Source organism: Ochotona princeps, chromosome 19 (genome assembly GCF_030435755.1).
Source record: "Ochotona princeps isolate mOchPri1 chromosome 19, mOchPri1.hap1, whole genome shotgun sequence".
In the NCBI taxonomy this organism is placed as follows: Eukaryota; Metazoa; Chordata; class Mammalia; order Lagomorpha; family Ochotonidae; genus Ochotona; species Ochotona princeps.
In genome coordinates, this window is record NC_080850.1 from 20605737 (window position 1) to 20632231 (window position 26495).

Consider the following 26495-nt stretch of genomic DNA (forward strand, 5'->3'; position numbering starts at 1 on the left):
CAGCCTTTTAACGCTCTGTGGGGATGATGGCTTGGCTTCTGCCAAGCAGACTTGGCAAGCTTTAGAGGAACATTTGGGCCTTGGATATCTTCTGAGACAGAGTTAGATAATCTGCTTTAGAGACGCTTGGAACTTGTTCAGGGTGTGTTGGAAGGGAATGAATGACCCACAGGTGTGGTGAGGTCTGTGGTGAGCAAGTGTTGGAGGGGAATTGCCAGCAAGGTTGTTTCTTAGTGCAAGTACAGGCATTAAGCCTGAAGAACATCTGCCTGCAGTGGGCTGCACCAGTCCCAACTTATATGGGGAAGAAAAGAAGTTTGATAACAACATCTGGAGCATACTGCAGCACCATTCTGCACTATAAATACCCCAAAAGGTTGACAGCCTTGTGAATGGCTGTACAGTCTTTATGAAAGATAGTTTATATGCTTCAAAATGATTTGAAGACAAAGTTGATTTCCTCTCCCAAATCATCTTAAGTGTATATGGGTCCCTTTTCAGTGGGCCCAGAGGGACCATGGACTACTTCTTCATTGTTTCCATCACTTTCTATCTCTGTCATATGGAATGGTTTCCTGGAATCTGATTCATGGATCTAAGATTTCTGAAATAGGCACATGTGTTTTGGATATTTATTTGCAGTGATTCTGTTATTTGACTGTACTTTGGTGAAATAATATGGTTTTGGCTTTGTGAATTAGTGGTATTTTGGAAATGTGCCCTGTGAGTACGTGTGTGTATGTGTGTTTACTCATTTTGTGGAACTGTTCTTTAGTAATTTGTTTGTGGGAGACCTGTTCCAATAGCAGCTAAACAATGGTCCCTTGTCATACACAGATGGGAAGCACCATCTCATGGAGGGTAGAGGAAATTTCCAGACCAGAAACTCAAGACCATCTTATAGGGACAATTACTCTTCTGTTTTGAGTCAGTTGTCAGATCGCCCTGTGGCTGTCATCAAGTTTGCTGGTGGAGAGAAAGGAGCATGGACAGAGATCTTGGGCTACACGTTTGGGTAATACTGATTTACAGATCAGATATCAATGATCTATGTTTGACACAAGTTCTTTTTCATTCTTTCTCAAAAGTAATACACTAATTATGTCTTTATATAGATATAAGCAAAATAATTAGATTTCGCCTTATTATAAAGTTGAATTATCTTTAGCATTTTTCCCAGAGAGAATGTCTGGGCATGCAAAACATAAAAAATCAGTGTTACTACTCAAAGGGGTTGTGCTTGAGGTACAAAACTGAGAGTCGATTGCCTTTTTTTTTGGTTGTTGTTTTGTTTTGGCCTTTAGAGTGGTGAGTATACACTCTGGGTTCTGGGCTTTCTGTTGTTGTTTGTAAGCTGAGATTATTATTTAGTTCATATGAATAGGCATACACAAAACCTGGCCTAAATCTAGACTCTTGGATTTAAAGTGTTGTAGCCAAAAAGCCAGCACTACTTTAAAGTAAGTTACGACTTTGGCTGTTACAGGCTGCCTGGGATAGAAATATTGGCTCTATTTTTGCTGTCAACCTGCTCAGGTAACTGAATTCTTGACCTGTGGTTCCTCATCTGTAAAATGGACATGATGTTACTTCATGGGGAATGGCCATGATTGTATGAGATAATGCCCACAGCACACTAAGTGGCATGTAGGCACCCACTCAGTGAGTGAAAGTCAATTGAATGGAAGATGTCATGAGTTTTAGGTTTGTATCACTCAAACATCCAAGATTCTGAATTCTCACTTTGTTTCATACACCTGTGTGTGGGATGGGATGGCACAGATACTCTGTTGACTGTAGCAATCATATTACTCCTCTGTGCCTTCTTTGAACTGTAAATCCAATTTTTAAGAGTAGTAATGTTGTTGACTCATAAAACCTTCAGTAAACTAATACTACAGCATCAGTGATCTTTCTGGGTCTATAAGAGCTCCTTCTGTGCTTTGGATATCTTCAGGGTAATGTATATGCTTCCGAGACAGAAAGTCTCTTTGGCAAAGAATGTCATGAAGATTCCCCCTTTGACCTTTGTCTAACTGGGTACAAGGTCTCAAAAATTTCTATGCAAACTGTTTGATGAATATCAAGGCACTTACTATCCTTTCAGTTATGTCCACACTCTTCCAGGTTATTTGGCTAATTTTCAATGACTTAAAATATACTAATTCATTTTCATTGCCCTTTGAATAAGGGCAAAATCCCTAAAAAAATCCATCCCAACCTTAATCTTCACAGACAGTTTAACCTTTTCTCTTCTAGCCTGGCTGCTTTTAGTTGAACAGATAAGCCATGATCTCTTGCCTTAGAGTCTTTTCATAGGCTGTTCTACTTATACTACTCTTTTCCCCATTCCCCTCAATTTGCCCTTTTGACTTATGGTAATCAGAGTTCAGCTTAAGTAATGTACCCTTGGACAATTATTTCCAGCAACAGCAAACCTGTTCTGCACATTTGATTACACCTGTTTATATTTGGCTGTACTTGAAATCTTTTCTTTGTTTTTACTGTCCTGCAGGCTCACTTCAATAACTTGATGAGTTTTATCTATTTATCCGGCTGAGACTCACTTTTCATATCTGAGGGTCTATGTTTTCCATAAATTCTGGAAGAATCCTTTGAAATACTGGCTTTATCTCATCCTTACATTTCAATCTGACAAGAACTCATCGCATTATGATTTATCCTGGGGAAATTTTCTCTGTCATTTCTCTCTGTGCACTGATTCTCTCTTCAACTTAATCTAATTTGCTTTTTAACTTTCCAATGAGAATTTGTCATGGCTACATTTTAAAATTTCTTCAAATCCTAATTTGTATCTTTTAGTCTTTTTTTAAAAGATATTTTTATTACTTTTATAACATTATATCTCCCTCCTTAAGGAGGATAGTTAGCTTATGCCTTTTGTGCTGGTTTTGATTTTGTTTTTTCTTTTTGGTCCTAGGGATTTCCTAGCTTACATTTAAAAGGTTACCTGTTAAATCATACCCAGCATATTGGGTTTTTATTATGTGAATTTTGTTTTGCAACATTCCTGTTAAATAGATGTCATCTGGGTTCCTTTGTATATTTTCTTGTATTTATCATAATTATCACTAGATACTAAACAATAATCATTACTGTAACATCCGTCTGCATTTCAAGAATGTATTTCAATGGGGACAGTTCATATTATGAACAGAATTTGACTCTTCAGTCACAGGTAGATATTTGAATCTCAGTCTTATGTTACCAGGTAATGGATTAATACTAATGTCTGATGCATTACAGTGAAGATCTTGATCTAATTATGACATGAAGGTCTTGATGGCATTGTTAGCTGATACCTCCTAGAATATAGAGGAAGGAGGTGTTCCTGTGTCTCTGCTTCCCAGATCACTGTATGATTGCTCTTCACACAATCTGCCAGTTTTGGCTTCTACCAGGCACCAGGCTAATGGTATTTCTTGATTTCAAAATGCAAGTCCAGGCAAATCTTTCTTGGAGTTGGAATTGTGACACAGTGAGTTAAGCCGTTGTCTGCAGCATCAATATCCAATATTAGAATGACTCATTCCTAGCTGCTTTGCTTGTAATCTACCTCCCTGCTTATGCACCTGGAAAATCAGCAGAGAATTACCCAAAGATGAACACATGGGAGACCTAGCTGAAGCTCTAGGAGCCTGGCTTTGGCTAGGACTAGCCCTAGACCTGTTCATTGTGGCCATTTGGGGACTAAAACCATGGATGGAAGTTCTCTCTCTCTCCTTGTCATATAAATTAATTAATTACTCTTTAAAAATAAAAAGTAACTGTTTGCCTCCTATGAAGCTCTTCTTAGGCATCTCAAGGATTTTAGATAAAACAACAAAAAGCTGATCAATATAATGCTACTTCCATTTTGTTAGAAATGATAGCTTTAACTAGTAAGTCAGTGCATGTAGAAATACTGGGGTCCAATGTTATTGAGATGAATAACTTAAGTAGAAGTAGAAGTGGTCTTGGGTGTCATGTCAAGAACACTCCCCTCCATATATATATATATTTTAAGTTTTATTATTTCTTGTTATCCTTCTTAGAATGCTACCCTTTTCTAAAATGACTTAAACCCTTCATATCATATGTGATGTCTGATAGGTGACTTAACATGATTATGTCATCAGTATCCATCTACATAAATTGTCCTATTTGAGTTTAAAACACCTTGGACCTAGGAAGGGCTGTGATGATTATCCTCCCTGTGGAGATGAGGAAACAGGGTTTGAAGATCATATATCTTACCTTCTATAAATAAATGGTAGTAAATAGCAAAATTAGACTGAGGTTTCCTGACTCCAAGTCTATAGCTAGTTCTTGGTTGTTTAGAGTAAATATCAGAGCTTCTTTATGCAGAACTAATCTCATTTTACTGAACTAGCTCTATCTTGCTAAAAGAAGTGTCTAGCAAAGAGTTACGTACTCCCTTTAATTTGGTTTTGTTCATTAGGTGCAATATCAATTCTATAGTCAGAGTCTTGTAGGACTTGTACTGCTTGATTTTTCATTTGAACAATGTGTTTCTTTTGAAACGAGCACTACAAACCATTTTCCGTTAGAGAATCCAGGTTGCTGGAGAACCTTGTTCATGGCTTATTTGGATGCAGGTATATTTGGTAAAGGATGGGATATTACAGATTACAAGATAAAAAACACAAGGCTTATTGATGCTTAACAAATTAGAGGGATAAGGTGGGGTGTGGGAAATAACACATGGGTAGTGACAGTCACAGCAAGCTGAGGCCCCCAGGTCAATTTCCAACCTCAGGGCTGAAGGTCTTGGGTGGCTGGACTCTTCCAGGCCCACGGATGTTGAAGAGGAGCCAAGTGGACAGCTGGACGTGGCATTGGAGCCATGTAGCAGACACAGCAACTTCATTCCTGAGATGGGGAGGGGAGAGGGAGTACGAAGGAAGCAGATCTTGGCTACTTACCTCAGGGCGGACCCCTTGGGTGTTGCAATGCCATAGCCTTTGGAATCCAAGTTACCTCCCACCTTCATGGTGTCACAGGGTTTCCGTTGTTCAATGTACTCGTTCATGGTGGACTCGAGGAGGTAGGCGTATTTGCCTTTGGATTTCCTTACTCGGATCATCCCCTCCTCTGTGGTCCGTACAAAAACAGATGGCTCTGCTGACTTCATGTATGTCCACATCTTCTCAAACACAGCAATTTTAGACCTCTGGCAGGGGACAGGAACAAAGCCAGAATTAAGTGCTGGCTGTGCTGGAATTGGGGTCGGCACACATATTAATGAAGAGCTGAGTGTATCCTGATCACACATTCATGAGCCAGATTAGCTCAGGAAGAAACAAATTATGAGTGATTGCAGAATAAGAGACTCTAATTAGTACCAGTAGGTTCCAAAGTACAAATATCTTGCAAATACAGAATGAACAGAGTAGTTCAGAATCTTTTAATTACTTCTGAGTAATTATATCGCTCTCAAAATGGGGAGTGTTAGGAAACTGGAGCCCTGTCTGGCTTTTAAAAGCATTAAAGAACCTCTCTATTGTTCAGTGAAGTCATATTTATACTGCCCAGGGGAAGTAGAGAGATGAATATTGGTGGAATTTGATTTCATTATTGGAAGGCATCTCTGAAGACTTTGGGAATCATGAGTTACTGAGTTTCAGCCATCCCCTAGCGAGCCTTGCCCTTGGAATGTATGATGTTTGATGAAGCTGATAACTCGGTCACCTGCTTACTTTCCCAAAGTAAATCTAGTCAAACTGTTTTTCCCACTTTCTTCTAAACTTACATTGACTGAAGTACTTTTTCACACCTGTTATTGCTGGTTGACTGCAGTCACATCCATTCACAGAGCAGAGCAATACCTATGTATTTGGAACCCTTCTTTGTTCTAAGAATGATAGTTCTTTTATTTAATTAAAAATATTTATTTTTGAGAGAGCAACAATGAGAGAACACTCCCATCTGCTAGTTCACTTCATCTCCAGGACTGTTACTTTGAGAGTGGATATTCCTGTAGGACATGTCCAGGTTACATACTTATCTGGGCTAGACTGCCAGGATTGATATCCATCTGTTCTTTGAGTATATTTCAATTAGATGGAAGCTACTTGAGGGCAGGGGATGTCTTCTGTTTCCTGGATTTTTCAGAGTCGAATTGAGCAGTCTTCGTAGAGAAAGGCCCCCAGTCAGAATCTACTCTCTGAATTGTACGTTACTCTGCTCACGTAAAATGCTCTCTGTGGAAATGGGCCAGTTAAATAGATATATAGGATCATTTTGAGACTGTAACTACTACAGTCATGCAACCTAACTTAAGTATAATATGATGGTTATATCAATTAGAGATTGGTTTAATATAAAATTATTCTACTTAGAATGTGTACTTTTTCTTTATATACAGATATGAAGTGTATTTCCTGGATATCAGTCATCATCAGTGTTGGCAAGTGTCATTTAGGTCAACTGATCTACACAGGTGGTTGAGTTGTGGGATAATTCTAAATCTGAAGGGGTAATAAATGGAAATGGTTACTGAGAATTGCTGGGAAACATTTGGTAGAGTGAGCTTTAAATTTTAGTTATGCAAAATTTGATAAACTAGATCAGTTGCTTTCCAGCATGGCTTACATTTTGGAAAGGGCACTGGACTGGGCATGGGGATCTCTAGTGTCACTCATCTCAGCTCTACTTCCAGCTTGTGATTTGCCCTTTGGAGGAAATCCCTTGTATTTGGGCCTTTGTTTCACCATGTATTTATAATGAGTTTGGGCAGGATCTTCAAGTTTTTTGTGAGCTTGAAATGTCTGATTTTTTTTTTTAATACAAAGAGGCATCATTCAATGCCAGTGAGAGAAAGAAGGGAACAAATGGGAGGGAAGATTCCAAGACTGAGGGAGGAAATACCCAGAACCAATCATGGCATCTCTGAAGTATTTAATATTCCTTTGCAAGAAACAGGGAGATGTATAAATTCAGCTGTGACCAGATTTGCAGATGATCTTCCAGGCACAAAATTAACAAAACACGCAGCAGGCAATTGCAAGATGCAATTTGACCTGACAGGATGGACACAGCAGGGAACAGGGCTGCTGACAGGCAGAGCTGAACAGCCCTCTGGGCAACAGTATTCAGAAAATTAATACATCCTCTCAGCCTCACCCAGTGTCCCCAGAGCTAAGGCTGTACTCCCAGACACACGGAGAGGACTATTAGGAAAATGTAATCTCCAGAAATGCGAAGGTAACATCAGAGGTGGGGAAGACTGGAAGCATACTCTAGGTATTTGTTCTCAGATCTCACTTCTCGTCTGTGGCTCCCATGGCCCTTCACACATCTTAATTAAATTGTCGATGCAGGATGAAGTGACTCTGGGCTGGGACTGCCAAGAAGCTCTGGGCTGCTGTGGGAATCACAAAGCAGATTTTTTCAGATTGGGACAGCAGGATGCTTGTCTCATTAGTCCTTCCTTCCACTTTGTGAGGATGGTGCTGTCTCCCATCCTGCCTAGTCCTGGTGCACTCATTCTTCAGGTCAGAGTTGTAGAGATGGAGAGACTCATGAGCCATATTTTAGCAGCAGTGTCCCTTTATAGGCAAAGAAAAGGACGCCTGTGGAGCGGGAATGAACTGCCTTGTATCAAACAGATTGTTAGTGGTAGTCAGGAGTGAAAACCCTGGTTTCTGATAGTGCCCTGTGCCTTTCCATGCAGCCAGCTGCTCTGCTTGCCGTATGGTTTACGTTCTGGAATTCCTAGTGGGGGGCTTTGGGCAAGTCATGTAGCTTCCCTGAGTCTTAGCATGCTGCTTATGGCAATGGGCATAATAGTATCCATGGCACAGTGTTCCCATGGAGGTTCTATGAGGACACAGGTAAAATGCATAACCCAGTGCCTGGCACAAAGAAGGCATTCCATAAAAGAAAGATATTGTAATACCCTGTTCAAGTTTTATTTGAGGGTTGAGCTGTTCAATACATGTCTTCTTTGGCACCAATTGTCTTTAATATACATGGGAGGCATGAATATCAGTCAAGGACTTCTTTCACACCATGCTCAGATGTGACTTCACATATCTCTCTACACAGAATTCTAGGTAATGCCTAAGATTGAGTCAAAAGTAGCACATGGACAACAGCCGCTTGTCCACTGATGTAGGAATCATGGGTTAAGGTGCAAAACCTGAAGAAAGCATACTATTTTGGTTCTAGGTTTCATGTTGTAAACAAGAGGCAGCAGTAAGTTGACATAGTTAATAAGAAGCAACTTCAAAGTCTTAAGGCCTAACTGTGCCTCTTATTAACTAGGGTGGGTATGTTTACTTCTGTAAGCCTAAGATTTTCCAAATAGAAAATGGTAGGGTTAGGCTACATCTGCCAGTATGATCTTTTTATAAAAAACATTCACAACTTAATGACATCATTCACATTGGGAAAGTGTGATTCAGTGGCAAGAACACCTGAGTTTGGAACAAGGAAAGTTGGGTTTGGTTCCCATATCTGACACTTGCCTTTATGAATTTCCTGAATTTCAACTTCTTATCTACAAAATGAATGCTATAATCCCTTTTGTGACTTAGGTCGCAGATGAAACAGAAAGGAGACTATGGGTGTGAAGGTGCTTAGGGCCCTGGAATATGCTGTGTACACTGTTGGGAGAGCCTTGTGAAGAGAACTGGATGGTTGTTCAATTGCATCAACAGGAGTTAGGAAAAACACTGGGTCATGGACAAATATCAGCTAAGAGTGTCGAAGTATTGTGATGAAATTAAAATCGGTTTTTATTCTAAGGGGTTGGGTGAGGTTAAGCAACTCATGCCTTTGTTCAGAAAATTGCATTCTCTGGGTTCTGGTATGGTGGTGTACCCTGCTATTCCTCTGTCCTATGGTACAGGAATCCCATATGGGTGGCAGTTCATGTCCTGGCTGCTCTACTTTCCACTCAGCTCTCTGCTTATGGCCTTGGAAAGCAGCAGAGGCTGGCCCAAGTCCTTGGGCTGCTACACCCAGTGGGAGATCCAGAAGAGTCTCCTGGCTCCTTGCTTTGCATCAGCTCAGCTCTGGCCTTTGTGGCCATTTGGGTAGTGAACCAGCACATGGAATATCTCTCCTTCTGTCTCTGTAAAATATATCTAAAAATCTTTCAAATAAAAGTAAGTAAATATTCTTAAAAATTATATGCCCTGGCCAAGTGTCTTCTAGGTTGTCTTCTTGGTCTAATATGTTGGAAATTAATCCATTTTAATGTGTGAAGTGGGATTGGTGATAGATTAAGGTCTTGCTCTTAATTTTAAAGTCTGTGTTTATTGAGATCATGTTGGAGCCTAAGTCTTGCTGTGTCAAGCTGTAGTGAGAGCTTGGATGAGTCGATGCGGTATTCCCTGCCTCTTGGCTGAGGCAATACAGGGGGTTTCCTCTCTATTTTCCAAGTGCTGCTTACTAGTCGTGTCACCTTAGGTGACTTCTTTAATTTCCCTGGGCTTCATCTAAAAAATGGGACAATTCCTACCTCATCTGTAAATGTGAATTTACTGAGATACCATGTAAGGTGTATTTCGTTCAGGCAATTATTATCTTGATAAATATATGGTAGTTCCAGTCCCAGGCTGTTTGTTCAATTCCCAGGATGAACAAAGTGTAATTTTACCTCTTTTGGGCATTTTTCCTGGGATATAGTTAAGTATGGCATAGTTTTGTAATATCTAGAAATGTTTCCTGGTCTGCTCTGTTGAGCTTTAATCTCTAGCCTTTCTTCAAATTGGTTCCCAAATGCCTGCACATTCTCAAAACCTTAATGACTTAATGTTAAATTGAGCTTCCATTCCCTGTTTCCTCTCTCTTTTAAATTTATTAAAAAGGCAGAGCCATTGTATGTGTGTGTGTGTGTGTGTGAGAGAGAGAGAGAGAGAGAGAGAGACCTTGTATCTACTGATTCGCTCCACAAAAGGCTGCAATGGCCAGAGTTGTATGGTCTGAAGACAGGGGTCAGGAGCCTTTGCCAGGTCTCCCATGTGGGCGCAGGGGTCTAATTACTTGGGTCAGCCTCTCATGCTTTTCCAGGTGCATTAGCAGTGGAGCAGCTGGGACTCAAACCAGCACCCATATGTGATACTGGTGCTGCAGGTAGAAGCTTGGGTTGCTATGCCACCACAAAGGTCTTGCCCTGTTTATTCTTATACACATGTATGTATTCTTTTTATTGGGAAGCTACATATACAGAGAGGGGGAGAGACCGAGAGGAAGATCTTCTGTTCATTGAGTCACTCCCTTTGTGACCGCAGTGGCTGGAGCTGAGCCAATCCGAAGCCAGGAACCAGGAACTTCTTCCAGGTCTCTCTCATGGATGCAGGGTCCCAAGGCTTTGGGCCATCCTTGACTGTTTTCCCAGGCCACAAGCAGGGAACTGGATGGGAAACAGGGCAGCCAGGACATGAACGGTGCCTATATGGGATCCCGGCACATACAAGGTGAGGACTTTAGCCACTAGGCTTCCGTGCTGGGTCCTCTTGTACACATATTTAAGATACCATTTAAGATACCTTATCTCTTAATCTCATTAAGACTCTTTGAGGTGGACATTTTTTTCCTAATTTTATACAAGAGTGGAAATGGTGTCAGAGAGGTTGCGTGCAGGGAACAAGTAAGGGACTAGCATCAAGTTCTGGTCCTCTGTCCAGCCAGTCCCGAGGACTGAGTGCCTCAGCTCTCTGCTTCTCTGCCTTTGTCCTCTGCCTCTAAATAATGAAAGACTGCTCAGGTTTAGAGTCCTCAGTGTCTCTCCCCTGACATTATTTAGTTAATTACCTATTCCAGTTACTTTTGCCTGTTTCCTATCTTCTTATTTATCAAGTCTACAATCATCCACTGATCTGCTCTGAGATGGGAAGGGACACCAGATCTGACTCTTGTTTCTAAGCTGATTCTAAAGGGTTGCTGAGTAGACTGCAAAGTCATTGTGGGGTAGGGAAGGCATTTCATTGGTTGTCCTTGAACCTCCCAGAGAATCAGCACAGATTGATATAGACAAGGGGTCTAAATCAATGCAAGTTTCAATGCCAAGCTTTCACAAATGTGGACATGTAGAAAGCTGAGGTATGATTTGAGTTTCCCTGATTTGTGCTTAATTAAGCAGTTGCCTTGGCTCCCTGTGATACGATTTTTAATGAAAATGGTATCTGAATTGTAATGACAGCAGCAGTTCCCTCTTGTGACAGTGTCCTGGGACTAGGAATGTCCCTACCCTGAAGAACTCCTTAGTAGATCCTGCTTCCAATGTCCCATAAGCGATTTCTGTCTGCTTGGCCAGGTCCTCTGCACTCTCAATGGGAGACACCATTCTTTCCACGGTGAGGAAGGCAGCCAGGTTGGCAGTGTAGGAGGAGATGATGATCAAGGTGAAGAACCACCAGACGCCACCAACGATGCGGCCAGACAGAGACCTGTAGGCAAAGAGAGGAGGCATCAGAAGCAGACACAGCAGTTACAGGGGAGGGTCTGGGAGCCAGCTGGAGCCCTGTAGCAGGGCTGTCAAGCCCTAGTGCATCCTTCTCCTCTGTGAGCAGGAAGTGAGAATTCAAATGTCAGAGAGAGATTCCATATTTCACTCCTGTCACAGACAAGGAGCTGTGGGGTTGCTGCCTCTCTGGGGTGATAAAGCCCACAGGTATTTACTGACACTCATTTTACACACACGTATACATCAAGACACATGCCAACAAAGATACCGTTATGTCAACCCTTACCTACAGAAATCACAAGCACATAAAAGTCTTTTCAAATACAGGTACATATACAGCAAATGTTTTGTGTGTGTGTATGTATATATATATATATATATATATATATATAATACAAATGCATTTACACACACATTGTACACAGTTAATTGGCTCAGCAATATTGGTCAGACCACCTTTTCATTATTGCCTTCAAGGCTGACAAAAGGGATATCAATGTCCTCCTGGACTAGATGGAGGGAAAGGAAGAGTATATTGAAAATAGAATGGAAACAATTGTACTATATCTACCATGGAGAATGTTACCATTGGCTTCAGGAGCAATTCTATCCCATCCAACCTTCCCCACCACAGAGAAAGAGAATTTCACTGAAATTAAAAGAAGATTAAAAATGAGAAATATAATAATCATACATGAGGTGAAAATTTTATCCTTGAACTTCTCATTGCCCTATTATCTCCACTCTTGACACTCCAAAACAATGAAAAGATTCAGGACCAGCCAAGAATCTCACTGGAATTACTCTAAGTTGGCTAGGGTAGTTCCAAGTCAAGGGCTTCAAAATATGATTCCCCAAGATGATGTGGATATTATATGGAGCAATTTTATGTGGTAGACAGATATGACATGAAACCATACAGAATCTTCCAGTGATAAAATAATTTGCATTCCATTTCTCTTTCCATCCCACTCAATTTACTAAGGAAGTGTCATCCCTGAGCTACTAAATCTTAAAGTCTTTTCTAATATGTGCTCTGACAGCTTCAAGCTCAGAGCCTTCAGTGACAGTGCTTAGTTAAAACCTAACATTTAACAACCAGAGGAATCAGCAGTCCAACCCATGAGTTTTACAGATAAAGGAACTCAAGAGTCTCAAACCATGCTGTGAATCAGAAACAGAACCCAGGCCTGCTGGTTCACTCGATTGTTCCACACTGGTTTTAAAAACCCTGGCTGACCCTTCCTGTATTATTCCCACAATCATTTGCACTTGCCCTTGTCTCGGTTTCTTGGAGGCTGCTTTTCATTGTGGGCAGAAAATGGTCACTCCAGGAAATCCAGCAAATATTTGTTATTGCTTGTTATGTGGAAAAGAGTGCTTCCGTATGCTTCATATTAACAAAAAATGAGAGGAAATTGTTCAAAGGGCTAGAGGCTGGGAGAATGAAGCAAGGCTATGAACAGCTATAGGAAGTGGGAACACTTAATAAGAAAAAAAGGTTTGCAGAGACATGTACACTAAAATGTTGGCATGAGACTTATTCCGTGTGACCTGATTCAGGAGCAATTGATGGAAGTTTCAGGAAAACAAACACTCACTAAGTAAGAGGAAGATGTTTTTGGTGGGAAGGGTGATATAACATTGAGGTGGCTATTCTGGAAGTGAGATGCTTTTTCTATTTCTGGAAGTCAAAGTGGTGATCCATTTACAGAGATATTGTACTTGATAGCTGATCTTCATCCCCCCAGGGTTCTGGGGACCCATGTCTAAGGTAGACACAGGAGGTATGAAGTGTCATGTGGGGTCAGTGTCTGACTGTATCCTCTCACACTCTTATCTCTGACATGATGTGATCTGAATTCAAAAGTAGGTAGACCAGGATATAAGGCTTCCATCGAGAAGTCCAGCAGTATAGACATATAGAGGCTAAATCACTCCCCCAACACCTTACAGTGAGTACACAATTGGATGGGAAATCACCTTGCCTGCGGATAACTCAAAAAGGTGGCAGACAGAAGTGTCAAGGCCATTTGAAGTTGCAGCTTCTTTCTCATCATTCTAGATGACCGTAGCAGTGCCTGCACTGAACTTCTTGCTTCTGTATGGACCCCTATCCCCTCACTCCCTGGCCTAATAAGTTCCCCACAAGGTAGCCTGAGTGATCTTTTGAAAAGCACTAATTGCATCATGTTGCTTCCCTGCTTAAAAACCCATCAAAGCCTTTTTCTTAACTCTTGGAGCCGAATTCAAACTCTTTGGTGACCCTTGAGGCTCTATGTGGTCTGGCCCCTGGCTCACTCTGCATTGCCATCCAACAACACACACTCCATGCTCAGGTCATGCTGGTTTTTTGATGCCTCATGTTCAAAAGATTCCCACCCTTTTACACAGGCTGCTCTTTCCCCTGCTCATTTCATCTTCCTGCAGACCCCATCCTAACCACCACATTTTTAGCATTCAAATGTAAGAATCAAGAGTGTCAAATAACTCTCTGGGCAGTTCAGATGTGACATTTGTTTGTTTGATTGTTTAACTGTCTGTGTCCCTGTAGGCCATAGGTTCCATGTAAGTAAAGGATTTTTTAAAAAAAAAAATCTCTTTTATGCAGCCTTGTGTCTTTGGAACAGAGTAGGCCCTCAGTAACAAATGTTGCCTCTCTTCTAACTTGCTGATTCCATTCACTTGGATGCTAGAGGCTGGAAAGACCTGTCAGGGGCAAGAGAATCCACATTGCTTATGATTTGGGGCATCTGCAGTTATGGCATTGAATCAAGTGTTTGGGGAGGCTGCTGTCCTGTCCTACATTACAGAATTGAGAGATCCAACTATGATATCCCGGGTTGAGAATTATCTTGTAAAGCTCAAAAGCTTCCCAGGAAAGTTCCAAGCCTCAGGCTCCTTCTTGCTATTCCCTCTTAATTAATATTTATCTGCTGGGTTTTGCAAGCAGCCTCGCCTGCACAGTATTCCCTACATCCCCACCTACTTAATGAAGATGCCAAAGAAACAGTTTTGCTATTAACAGCCCACAAGTGTCACTGTGGAATAACTGGAGGGCTGGAGAAGAGGTTATTGAAAAATGTGACACAATTCTGATGCTTCATTTGCTTTGGTCCACAAAATGGGAACTTGAGTGTGAGGCAATCCTCCTCACCTTCAGTTCGGACTTAGTACAGGGGAAATTGGGCTTTCCCCAAAGGCACCATGGCTTTCCCAGCTCCATGCTAGGGTCAGGAAACTGGAGTTATCACAGGCCAGAATTAGGAACAAAATATTTTGTCTTTTTCACTGCCAGTCCCATCTCTTGGCCAACTCACCTACCTAACTGGACCTCTATCTTCCTGCTATATAATGGGTGAGACTTACTATGTTTCAAGATGAAAAGGCAAAACTTTTGGTGTCAGACTCTTAGTCTATTTTTTTTCCTATAGCGGATTCAAGCTACTAGAATTAAAATGGTACAGGGGAAAGCACTTTGAATAGTGCTGTTGAAATCCAAGGCTTTATTTTTATGATGATTATTTTTTCCAGGGAGCCACAGGGAGAAGCAGTCCTTTTCTTAGTAAAGAAAAGCTGTGATCCAAAGTCCTTGGAGGTCTGCCTCATCACCTGAATTTTATTAGTTTTGTAACCTGACATTGCTTTTCCTAAAATGCCTACAATCCCCATTTTTCTCCAGAATTGACCACCACTTTATGGCTCATTGGATTCACTATTTTAATCTCAGTTGTAGTCTCATGAAGTGTGTGGGGGTATATGAATATCCCCATCTTACAGAAGAGCTAAGGGTTTGAGACCTAAAATGACTTGCTTGCAGTCACCTAGGAAAGCAAGAGGAATAGATACTGGGATGTCATATTCCTTAGTCAGTACTGTAGCCACTGTGGGACATTACCACCCTCCCCACATTGCTCAACTCCTCCATGATATAAGGGTTCAGCTAACACTGACTTCTTTAAAGTTCCTTTGGAAACTTGGTCAGCGGTCTGATCACCTACATCTCTGTGGACTTGGAAACCTGCCAGTACCTGATTCCTATTGGTGTATAACAACCACAAAGACAGCAGCTCCTAGCCACACATGTGTATTGTTTCACAGTTATGCAGCCCAGAATTCAGAGGCAGGGTGTTTGGAATCTCTGCTCTGGGTCTCATAAAGCTGGAACCAAGGTGTAGGCCAGGGTTGTAGCTTCTTTGTGGTACTTGAGTTTTGTTTGTCAAGGTCTCTAATTGTTTGCAGATTAAATTCTTCTTTTTTTTTTTTAAGGTTTATTTGTTTTTATTGGGAAAGCAGATATACAGAGAGGAGGAGAAACAGAGAGGAAGATCTTCCATCTGATGGTTTACTTCCCAGGTGGCCACAATGGCTGTAGCTGAGCCAATGTGAAGCCAGGAGCTTCTTCCAGGTCTCCCATGCGGGTACAGGATCCCAAGGCTTTGGGCCGTCCTGTACTGCTTTCCTAGACCACAGGCAGGAATCTGTATGGGAAGCGGGGCTATTGGGATTAAAACCAGTGCTCATATCGGCTCCCGGTGCATTCAACGCTGTTTAGCTGCTACACTATCAGGGCAGGCCCAGATTAAGTTCTTTGTAGCTGTAGGACTGGGTCATTATTTTCCTGCTGGCTCTCAGCATCTGGAATCTGCCTGTTTTCCTACTTATTTAATCTTCTTCATCTCTGAGTATGTGATGGTATGTCAGTTCCCTCTATTCTTGTGATGTCTGCGGCTGCCGTTACCTAGAGATGACTCCCTGCCTTTAAAGGGCTCACTTACTTGCTGTTACATCTGTATCTGAAAAGTCAAGCAATTTGGGACTTTAATTGGATCTGTTGAACCTCATCAGAGCAGTTTTGGGGTTTGCATGTGATTGAAGAAGCAGGAGGCGGAAATCTTAGGACTCTGAGTACCATGCTACTAACTTATTTTGCAAGCATTTCTTTAAGGGCAAGCCCTTTTTGCCATTGAGGGGATAATGTGAATACACCATGGTTTCATCATGCCTGAGCTCAGGGTCTGATGGAGAGGTGGGAAGGCAGTGTAGTTTAGCGATTAAAACATAGTAATTAGCATAGTATTTAACAGTATTTAACACATATGAAACACTAGATACCTGAGGGTACTTTCTCAAAAGTTGCTTAGAAATGGAATTAAATGATAAGATTGTTTTGGTGTAAATGTTTTTGAAACCGATGCAGTTTTTTTTTTTTTCACAATACAGATTTGCCATGAATGTTTGGAAGATTCCTTACAGAAAGCTCTCAGTTCCCATCATCACCATCTTACATGAATATCACAGACAATAAATAGTATACTGTATTACCTATGTGAAAAGTAAGAATGTAGTAGCAAGCAAACAAACGGACTTGCTCATTCTGTCCTGGCAGAGGTCGGGGAAAGTTAGCAGGGAGGAGATGCCGAACTAAGCTTTGAAGTATGACTAGGAGATCACCAACAGAATAGGTGCAGGGGTAGGACAAGGCTCAGGAGACAGGATGTATATGGAGGGGAGTGAAGGGATAGAGGGCACAGATACTCCAGGGCTAGGGGCTTGATGGACACACACACGTGGGGTCTGGAAGGTTATTAAACAACAATCTAGTTTTGATCCCAATCACATCCTCTCTAGAAGATGTCTGGCAAGGAGATGAACGTGGACATTCTTCTTTATATTTCAAAAGCACATCCTTCCCCCACCAAGAGGAAGGGAGAGAAGGGCCACCTCCTGTGTGCCTGCATCCAGCTGAGCTCAAGAGGTCACTGGAGTGCAACCTCTTTGCCTTTGTCCTCTGCTTCAAATGGCTATTTTTAAAAAGCAATGGAAACAGGCATGAAGGCATAAGTTCAGATGGCCTGCCTCTAAATTACTGGGAGGAAAAGCCCATCCTGGTTGATTACTGTGCTAAGCTATGTTCAGAGAGCCTCACTTACCCAGGCATCAGGGCTCCTAGACCGGGGTAATTAGCTCTGGCCAAATGCAACAATTCCACTGATGAGGCTACTTCATTCAAGATGCTGCATGAGTGGCAAATCATACCATTTGTCAGCAGCTGCAAATCACTCAGCACTTCCCTGACAGAGCTTGAGTGAATCACTCTAATTACCCAGCTGCCGGTCACTGCGCTCCAGCACACCAGCTGGGTGGAACCCTGGACTCCAGTGGTGAGTTCTAGGGAGTGGGAAACTGGGACTGAACAACAGGTTCTAGTATTCTGTAAGCTAGTGCACTGTCCTAACCTTTCTGCAGGGCCAGTGTGTCAAAGAACAATGGTCTTTTTTTTCCCTTTTAGTAAGGTTATCGTAATGTAGTGTGGGCATAATTTGTAAAGGAGTGGAATGTACATTATTTTCTTTCCATTTCTCTGTCTCTTTCCACCATAAGTTTTAGTTTCCATACCCATGAAGGAGAGATGATAAGCACTGTTCACTACTTGTGAGGATTCAATAAGTCATATCTCATATTTAGTACAAAGGATGGATTAAGATGTTACCTGTTGCAATGGTGGTGAACCACACTCCCTGGTTTCCTCCTGCTTTGTAGGTTTGTCTTTCCTAGCTCCCTTTGCTGGTTCCTTCATTCCCATTTCTGACTTGTCCCTTGCCCTTCACTCCATACCCAGTGCACCGAGTGCAATCAATCTCTGCTAGCATCAGAGGTACCACTCTGGATACTAAATACAACCATTCCTTTGCTTCTTCTCTTGTCCTAGTACAAATTAGATCCACCTAACTATCGGGGCACTTCAGAAACTCAAAATTAGCTGTTGTCAATTCAGATGTTGTTCCCTATCTAACCTAGGATCTGTCACACTCAGAAAATAGAGAGCAACCATTCTATCAAGGTCTGTGAAGCTTCCCTGACTTTCCCTCCTGTCTTGTAACATCTGTCCCTCCATTGCTCTGCCACAGCCTCATTGGTCTTGAAGTTCAGAAACTGGACCTGATACAGTAGCCGATATGGGTGCCGGTTCTAATCCCAGCAGCCCCACTTCCCATTCAGCTTCCTGCTTGTGGCCTGGGAAAGCAGTTCAGGATGGCCCAAAGCCTTGGGACTCTGCACCCATGTGGGAGACCTGGGAGAGGCTCCAGGATTCTGACTTTGGATTGGTTCAGCTCTGGCTGTTGCGGCTGCTTGGGGAGTGAATCAATGGACAGAAGATCTTTGTCTTTCCTCCTCTCTGTGTATCTGACTTTGCAATAATAAATAAATAAATAATAAACAAAAGAAACCATCTCAGGATCCTTGCAGTTGTTGTTGCTCCCTCACTGTATTCTCTGAATTTGTTCCATTACAAGCCTCCATCTGTCCTTCGGTCTCCCATGCAGATGTTCCTTCTTCACATATACCACTCGAAGCACTGTTGCCTCAGTCACCATCTGTCTCTCATCATCATAGCACTTGTCAGAATCTAAGTCATCTTTATATAATTACATATGTATTGAGTTTTTTATTTGTTACTGCCTCCCCATGTCAACATATTAATTCAGGAAGGTCAGATGTCTTAACAATGTTATTCAACTCTGCATCCTCAGGCTTGCGGACAGCACTTAGTACATAGTAGGTGCTTTGTGAACATATACTGAATATGTGAGTGATTACTCAGATGTGCACTGAGGACCGATTACATACTAAGCGTTATAGGAGATATCTAAGGAGTATCTTCTCAAGGCAATCAGTTTAGTAGAGGAGACATGACCCACACAGAGGTGATTGTGCTGCTTGTGCTGGAGTGAGCAGCACAGATAATCTATGATGAAATGTTTTGGGAGTGCAGAGGTAGGGAAGGTCATATTTTCTTGGGAAAAATCTGGAAAGAAGTGATAGGATATTTGTCATTTAACTAACTATGTTGGAAAGATTGGCATTGAGCACTCTGAGATAGAAAGAAAGCATTTCCTGAGGCAGGAACAGCCTGCTGTATGGTGCAGAGGTAAGGCAAAAATGTGCAAAAGCAGTGGCTTCACTCTGCCCAAATACATTAACCACTTGAGTGGCCATGATTCTCTGAGTCCTGGCTCTGAATTGGACACTATGGAAGTCACTCACTTTTTAGTTTCATTGAAAGTTTATTTAGATTATTGGCATTTATTTGAGAAAGACAAGCAGCTATATATATATATATGATACGTGTGTGTGTGTGTGTGTGTGTGTGTGTGTGTGTGTAGAGAGAGGGAAAGAGAGAGAGAAAGAGAGAGAGAGAGAGAATTAATATTATCAGTCTTCTATCTGGTCTTCAGCACTTCTTCAGGCCAGGTAAGCATTGTGCCTTATGATGAGTGAGAAGACTGAGGTTTGGAATGATGAAATAGTCTAAACAAGGCCAGAAAACTAGGAATGGAGCTTCAGTGTCAACTGAGATCTACTGATGCTGATGGTGTGATTCCAACTGAGCTGTAAAGGGGTCTTATTTTTCCAGAGTTCATCTCTTAGGGTTTACCTTCCCGGCTACCAAGCACCATGTACCTAGAGTTCTTAGACACAGAGGAATATTCCATAGCATGCTAAGGTTAAAAATGAGACTTCCTTCTACAGATATTTTTAGACTTAAGTTCTTAGAAGCCATTCTCTTTTTATAGCTGTCTGTTGGACAGCCCACAACACCAAAACATATGGTTTCTCAGCATCTAGAGCCCTCCCCAGAGCTCCTACTACCTGTGGATTATCCAGCTGGTTTTCAGAGGCAAGATGGGTTCCCAAGGCTTAGGTGCCTGCCTCAGTGGGGCAGGTATGAGCTTGGATTGTTGTCTGTGACCCAAGATGTATGACATTTGAAGGCCTCAGGGTTGGCAGCACATTAAAATGAGAGACGTTGTTGTTTTTCTTAAATTGACCCCAATTGCCACAGCAAACAGGAGATAAAATAACAGCATGTGCTTCTGCTTGAATTAACTTTTGCTTCACTGTAGCACAAGGCACACATGAACAAGAGTTACTTGAATCAAAATAACCAATCAGAAACCCTTCATTTCCCAAGTATATTTTCGTCATGCTCAAGTTCCTACTGCCTCAGCCTTTTGCTGGCAACATGTTGCCAGCTGGGCCAGTGGAGCATCCCTTGGAAGAAGGGAACAGACTTCCTCTCCTCATCCAGAACCTTTCCCTGCCTGCATGACCCTGCAGCTCTTTCTGAGGCAGTGAGGACTAAGTAGGTGGGCAGAAGTTGAGTGGACCTCCTACTTCCACCCATGACATTTATTGATTGTGATTTGGGGAAGTATTTTCTAATGTCTCCAAGCCTCAGCTTTATTTGTCTGTGAAATGTGGGATAACTTCAGGAACAATCTAGAAGCATTACTGTGAAGAGGTGCTACCTTGCAAAGTTAGCTAGAGCAGAGTAGATCCATGGCAGAAACAGTTCCTGATCTGCTGAAGTGAAAGATGCCAGGGGAAGAAATATACCATGTGATGTTAAGGACTAAAAGCAGGTTATACATGGACGTATCCCACATATGGCCCTGTTTAAGACTTCAAACATGGCAGAGACAGGTGTTTGGAAAGATATAAAATGGTATGTCATTGGAATCATCTGGAGCATGGGTTATGGACTGTGTTTTTCTCTGTCCTGTGACCTCTGTTTCCTGATTCCCTAAGTGAATTGCTGAACATTTTAGAATATGTAGAAAATTCAAAACATAGCAGTTAATATTACAGACTATGGAATCATCCAACTTAGAGTTCAAATCCCGGCTGCTGCTTCTGGCTGTGTGATGTTGGTAAAGTGACCTAGCCTTTCTGAGTTCCTGTTCTCCCATGTGTAGAATGAATGTAATTAAAGTTGTATCTTTTCATGTCAAACCATAAAATATAAAATATGCATTTTCCCCAAAATTAATTTGGTAAGTGACAAGGGGTTAGGAAAAGGGAAGTAAAGATCTGTCTAGACAGGATAGTGTCTGAACATCCTTCTGAAGGTTGATATGGAAAGTATTCAGAAAGTTCAAGGAAAAAGTATATTATGAAAAAAATGAGCCAGTGAATTTCGATTATTTTGCACCACAATGAACTTGTGTTTTAATGCCACTTCCCATGCATTTTTTGAGGTGTTGTGTTTAAGCTGTGAACTGAAGGTTGAAAATAATTGAGATGGGTGAGGAATTTGGAAGAACATACTGTGGATGACGTGAACAAAGGGTAGAGCTTCTGAGGCAGGAAAAGGCTGCGTGTGTTCAGGATGACTGGATAGGTCCAGACAGTGAGACAATGACAGGGTCACATAAAGCCCTTAGCAACTGAAAGTGCGGTTGCAAGTGCCACTTTCTCCAAGAAGTCTAACTAGCTGCTGCTTCCTGTCTTCCTTCTAAATTCTCTTACCTTTCCTTTTTCTGCTTGTATACACTATCACCATTATACTACATAGTTTAACAAAGTGAGATTGTAGATATTGTCATAAACCTCTAGAATAGAATACAGTTTCAGTATTTGTTGAGAGAACATGAAATTCCATAAATGGGCTCTTGAACTGCTTTTCTCTGAGTTATTTATAAAGAAAAATATTTCTTCAGCTGATGAATCACAAAAGTAGATTGTATAAGGAATTGTATAAGGAAAATGATATCCAGATATGTCTGTATATTTTATGTAGTCATAAAATCATGCTCCTTAAGAATATTTACTCTGTAAACTAATTGTCATTGCACAGATTATTGCATAAAGTTAAAATAATGAACATTTTTTTAATATTGTAAGAGACTGATGTTACAAACTTAGATAGGCTCCAGCTCCTGATGAGTGTGGTCATAAATTTGCCTGAATTATCATCTATATAGAGTACTAACTTTCAGTGTCTTCCAGTTTTCCTCAAGAGTTCTCATCAAGAATATCCTCCCTCCATCAAAGACAGAATGGGAGGCATACTTAGCTCCAGTTCACACCTGAGTCAGATGGGGGCATTAAGTCGCTTTCCAGCTTCATTGTCGCTGTTAGGTGTTGGAAAAGACATCTTTTCCCCCAGTTCTTGAGTGAGTGAATGAGTCTTCCTTACAGAGATATGCCACTCTGCTCATTGCCAAAACCACATTCCTTGTGTACAGCTTTGCCTTTTTTCTTTAACCTCTATGCTCTGTAGATCTCCCACAAAGAGGGGATTATATGCCCTATTATTCATGGGATGGTTAGTGGGCAGAATTCTATGATAACCCCAGGACCTCTGCCATGAAGATATTATTACTAGGAGTATACTTTGTTCCATTGCAAGAGGGGGTTTTCATCTACAAATATATTTAAGTAATTTATTAATCAGTTGGATTTAAAACAGAGTCATCGTTTGGGTAGGCCTAATATTAATTGCATGAATTTTTTCAGTGAATACTTTTCAGCTAGACATAGAAGAAGTAGTCAGAGACTTGAAGGGGATGTGAAGGTCTTCATCGTGGGTATGAGGGGGCCATGAGGGCTTATCTGAGAGTGGCCTCTAGAAACTCTGATTATTGCTATTTATAGCTAACATGTAAATAGGAATTTTGCTCCTACAACTGCAAGGAACTGAATTCTGCAGATAACAGGAATTCATGTGAATGAAAACTTTGAGCTCCAGGTGAGAAAACCTTGAGCGGGTTGACACTTGGATTTCAATACTATGGGAACCTGAGCAGAGAATCGTGTGACAACTATGCAGTTACTTCAGAACTGGGGGAATACATGGACTTTGCATAAGCAAAGTTTATTGTTATCTGTTGCATAACAATAGAAAACTGATATAGGGTGGCTAGCAATCATTATGTAATATTCCCTTAAACCATTTCTTTTGTCTGTCAAGGATGTCTGTGTTCAATCTGTAGACCATTGTTTTAGCTTTTTCTTCTACTTTTGCTATGTTTTCTGGATAGGACAGTAGTTAAGAATAAAGCCTCTGTTGTCAGCTTTCTTGAGAACAGTAGCCAATCTGCCAAGAATGAGGTGTGACCTTTTTGCAAGGTACTTAGCCACAGTAAGCTTTCATTTTCTTACCCACAAAGTGGGATGTGATAGGCAAAAAATTATTTCCCGCAAGACATCCAGGTTCCAGTTTCCAGAACCTGTGGATATGTTATATTGCATGATAAAGGGGATTTTCAGATAGAATTAAAGTTAATGATCTTACAGCAGGGAGATTAACTGGATTGCATCAATGTAATCACAGCGTTTCTTAAACATGGAGCATCTCATAGTAGGTGATTGAAGAGACTGAACTGATATTCCTTGAACATGGAAGAGAAAGTGAGTGAGATGAGACAGAAAAGAGAGCAGAGCGTGAGGGACTTGATCCTTCATTCTTGACTTTGGAGTTAGAAAAAGGCCATGAAGTCAAGGAATGAAGATATCCTCTATAAATTGGAAGGAATCCTTACATTAAATCCATCAAGGAAAGTAGTATCTTAATCCTAAAACTAAGTAAACTGAGTTTGGTCGAGAAGCTGAATGAATGAGGAGACAGATTCTCTCCTGAAGCCCCTTGAAGGAAGACTGTCTTGCTAGTGAGACCCACTCTGGACTTTGACCTACAGTACTGTTGTCTAATATATTTGAGTTGTTTCAAGTATATTCAAGTTGAAAGCAACAAAAAACCCTAAAGTTTGTGAAGAATAAATGCGTATAGATTTCACAGGGCAGAGACTGGCATAGAGTGAGTACTAATCCATGCTTTCTTTTCTCCTATTATAATTATTATACTGTATATATATATATATATATATATATATATACACAGTATATATATATATACAATATATTTATATTGTCATCTACTGCTTTGGCAAAACTCTTCCCTGTTCATCCTGAATACCCTCACTCATGCACACTCTTATTTCTTCTTATCTTGCTCTCTGTGAATGCCCATTCAAAATTCAAGACCTATCTGAGATGAAATTTTCTCTAAGAAGTCTCTCAACGCCTTAATACAGATGCAATCTGGACCAGTGCAACGCTTTTTTGGGTTCTTTTTGTAGCTATTATATATATTTAAACTCTTGAGTTGTGAGAAAGTTTCTCTCTTTATTAAATTATGCAACTCCCAAATCCTCATATGCTTTCGTTTTATAAAATCTATTCTTAGGTGGGAAGAGCACAATGAATCCATTACATTTTAAGCACACTGTAAGCTATTGTTGATTAAGGTTTAGTGTGGTACAGCTGATATCCGCAACTTCTCCTACTTAACTGCAACTTTGCAACTGTTGATTAACAAATCCTTATTTCCTCTTATGCTATACCCCTGGAAACCATTGCCAGATTCTTGACTTTATTATTTGACTACTTTTGATAACTCATGTAGATGGCATCTTGCTTCGTTTGTTGTTATGCTATAGGCTTACCATAGTATCCTCAAGACTCACCCACGTTGTGGTGTGTTTAAGAATTTTCTTGTTTTAGGGCTGCATGATATTGCAATCTATGTATTTGTCACAGTATCTATTCATCTGTCAGTATGCATTTAGGTGTTTTCCACAGCGTGGCTTCTGTGAATAATGCTGCAGTAATCCTAAGGGTATTGGTATCTCCTCCATATCCTGATTTAACTTTTTTTGGGGGGGGAGATTAATAACCAGACTGGGGTTGATGGATTATAGGTAGTTCTAATTTTGTAGGATATCCATTCTGTATTTCAAAGTGGCTGTACTGTTTTTCATTACCAACAAGAGTGTACAAGGATTCCCATTTCTGTAAATCCTTGCTAAGATTTATTATCCAGATTTTTAAAAAATGATAGCAATAATAATAAAATGCAAAAATGCAAAAAACAAAACAAAAATATATATTTGTAGTCAAAAAAATGAATAAATTAAAAACATTTAAATTAAAAATTTAAATTATTTTGTTTTTGCTCATGCTACTTGTCCATGATGGTTTGTTGGGGCCTTTTATCACTCTCATTGTGCATCTAAGATTGACAGAAACGCTGCCATATGAAAACATATCTACTTGCATATTATCCCTTCAAGCTTTTTCTTAGTAGTGACACATTATTTATGTTCACAATTCTTTTTCTAGATGAAATAAAATGGCTGTGCTTAGCTTCAATATGGAAAGCAATCAGTAATCCTATCCTGTACACAGAAGGAAACAGCTCTTTATGTCTTGTGGACAGCATGCATGATTCCTACTAGTTCTCTCCCACAGCCATCAGCTTGTAACTTTACAGATATCATTTAATAGGTAGTGTTGGAGACTCAGAAAGGATGATAATTAGACACTATTGTTTTTTAAGTAACAGGGTTAGAACTGGGACACAGTTGTCCTTTTATCTTTCCTACATCTGTGCTGGAAGCCTTATCAAATGTGGCTTGTGTGTTTGACGCTGAGCTAAGGATGCAGCAGAGAACAAATGTGACCATGTCCCTATCTGCTTCCTCACTCTCTGCCGCTGTGCCCAGTTCTCTGTTCAGCCCCCAATACCTACTTCCCTTACCTCACTTTGCCCACCTGTTCTATAAGTATTTCCATTGTTGTCTTCCTTCTCCCCTGCAAAACTAGATCAGAGCCGAGTGGAAGGCAGAAGTAGTGTTTTCAACTCCAAATCTTTTGCAATCCCTAATAGTTTAGGCACTTAATCAATGTTCCTTGGATTGAACACAAAATTGAGAAGAAAGATTTATTGTAGATGCCAAATACTTGTTCTCTACTTATTTCCTCCAGTGTGTCCCAAAACTAACATATAAATAGGGATTTGCGTATGTTTTGCCAGCTTATTGCAGAGAACATTAGCTCTATATCAGCATATATTTTAAAGAGATATTAATAAGATTACTAACAGCACATCTAATAAATCACTTTGAATTTTTCAAAAGTAGTATGTTAATCTCTCCTTTTCTTTTAAGAGTCTATTTTTTTCAAATGACTTGTACTAAATTGACAGGTTTAATTAGCAGTTATGAAAATTCAAGCTTTTAAAGCTATGGCAGATTAGAAGATTTTCCAGAGATGTCAGAAAGCTTATTTCCAAAAAGAATATCCTGTGTCTCACTGTTTGGGTGTAGATGAGCAAGGAAAGACTATGGGAGGAGGTTGAAATAGAAAAAAAGAGGAAAGGTACCAGCTAGGTCTGTAATAACTGAGTAGGTCACCTGTGGTTACCGCATTT

General features: G+C 40.7%; 1 protein-coding gene across 2 annotated transcripts in view; it reads right to left on the bottom strand.

Moving 5' to 3' along the window:
* Positions 1-26495, bottom strand: part of GRIA1 (glutamate ionotropic receptor AMPA type subunit 1) — a 290651-nt gene that overhangs the window by 29361 nt on the left and 234795 nt on the right. For both annotated transcript variants that reach the window (XM_004587507.3, XM_004587506.3), the window contains exons 12-13: positions 11222-11420; positions 4947-5194 (exon numbers count right to left, since the gene is read on the bottom strand). In XM_004587507.3, the coding sequence (XP_004587564.2) occupies positions 4947-5194; positions 11222-11420 (447 nt within the window). The remainder of the gene's footprint in view (positions 1-4946; positions 5195-11221; positions 11421-26495) is intronic.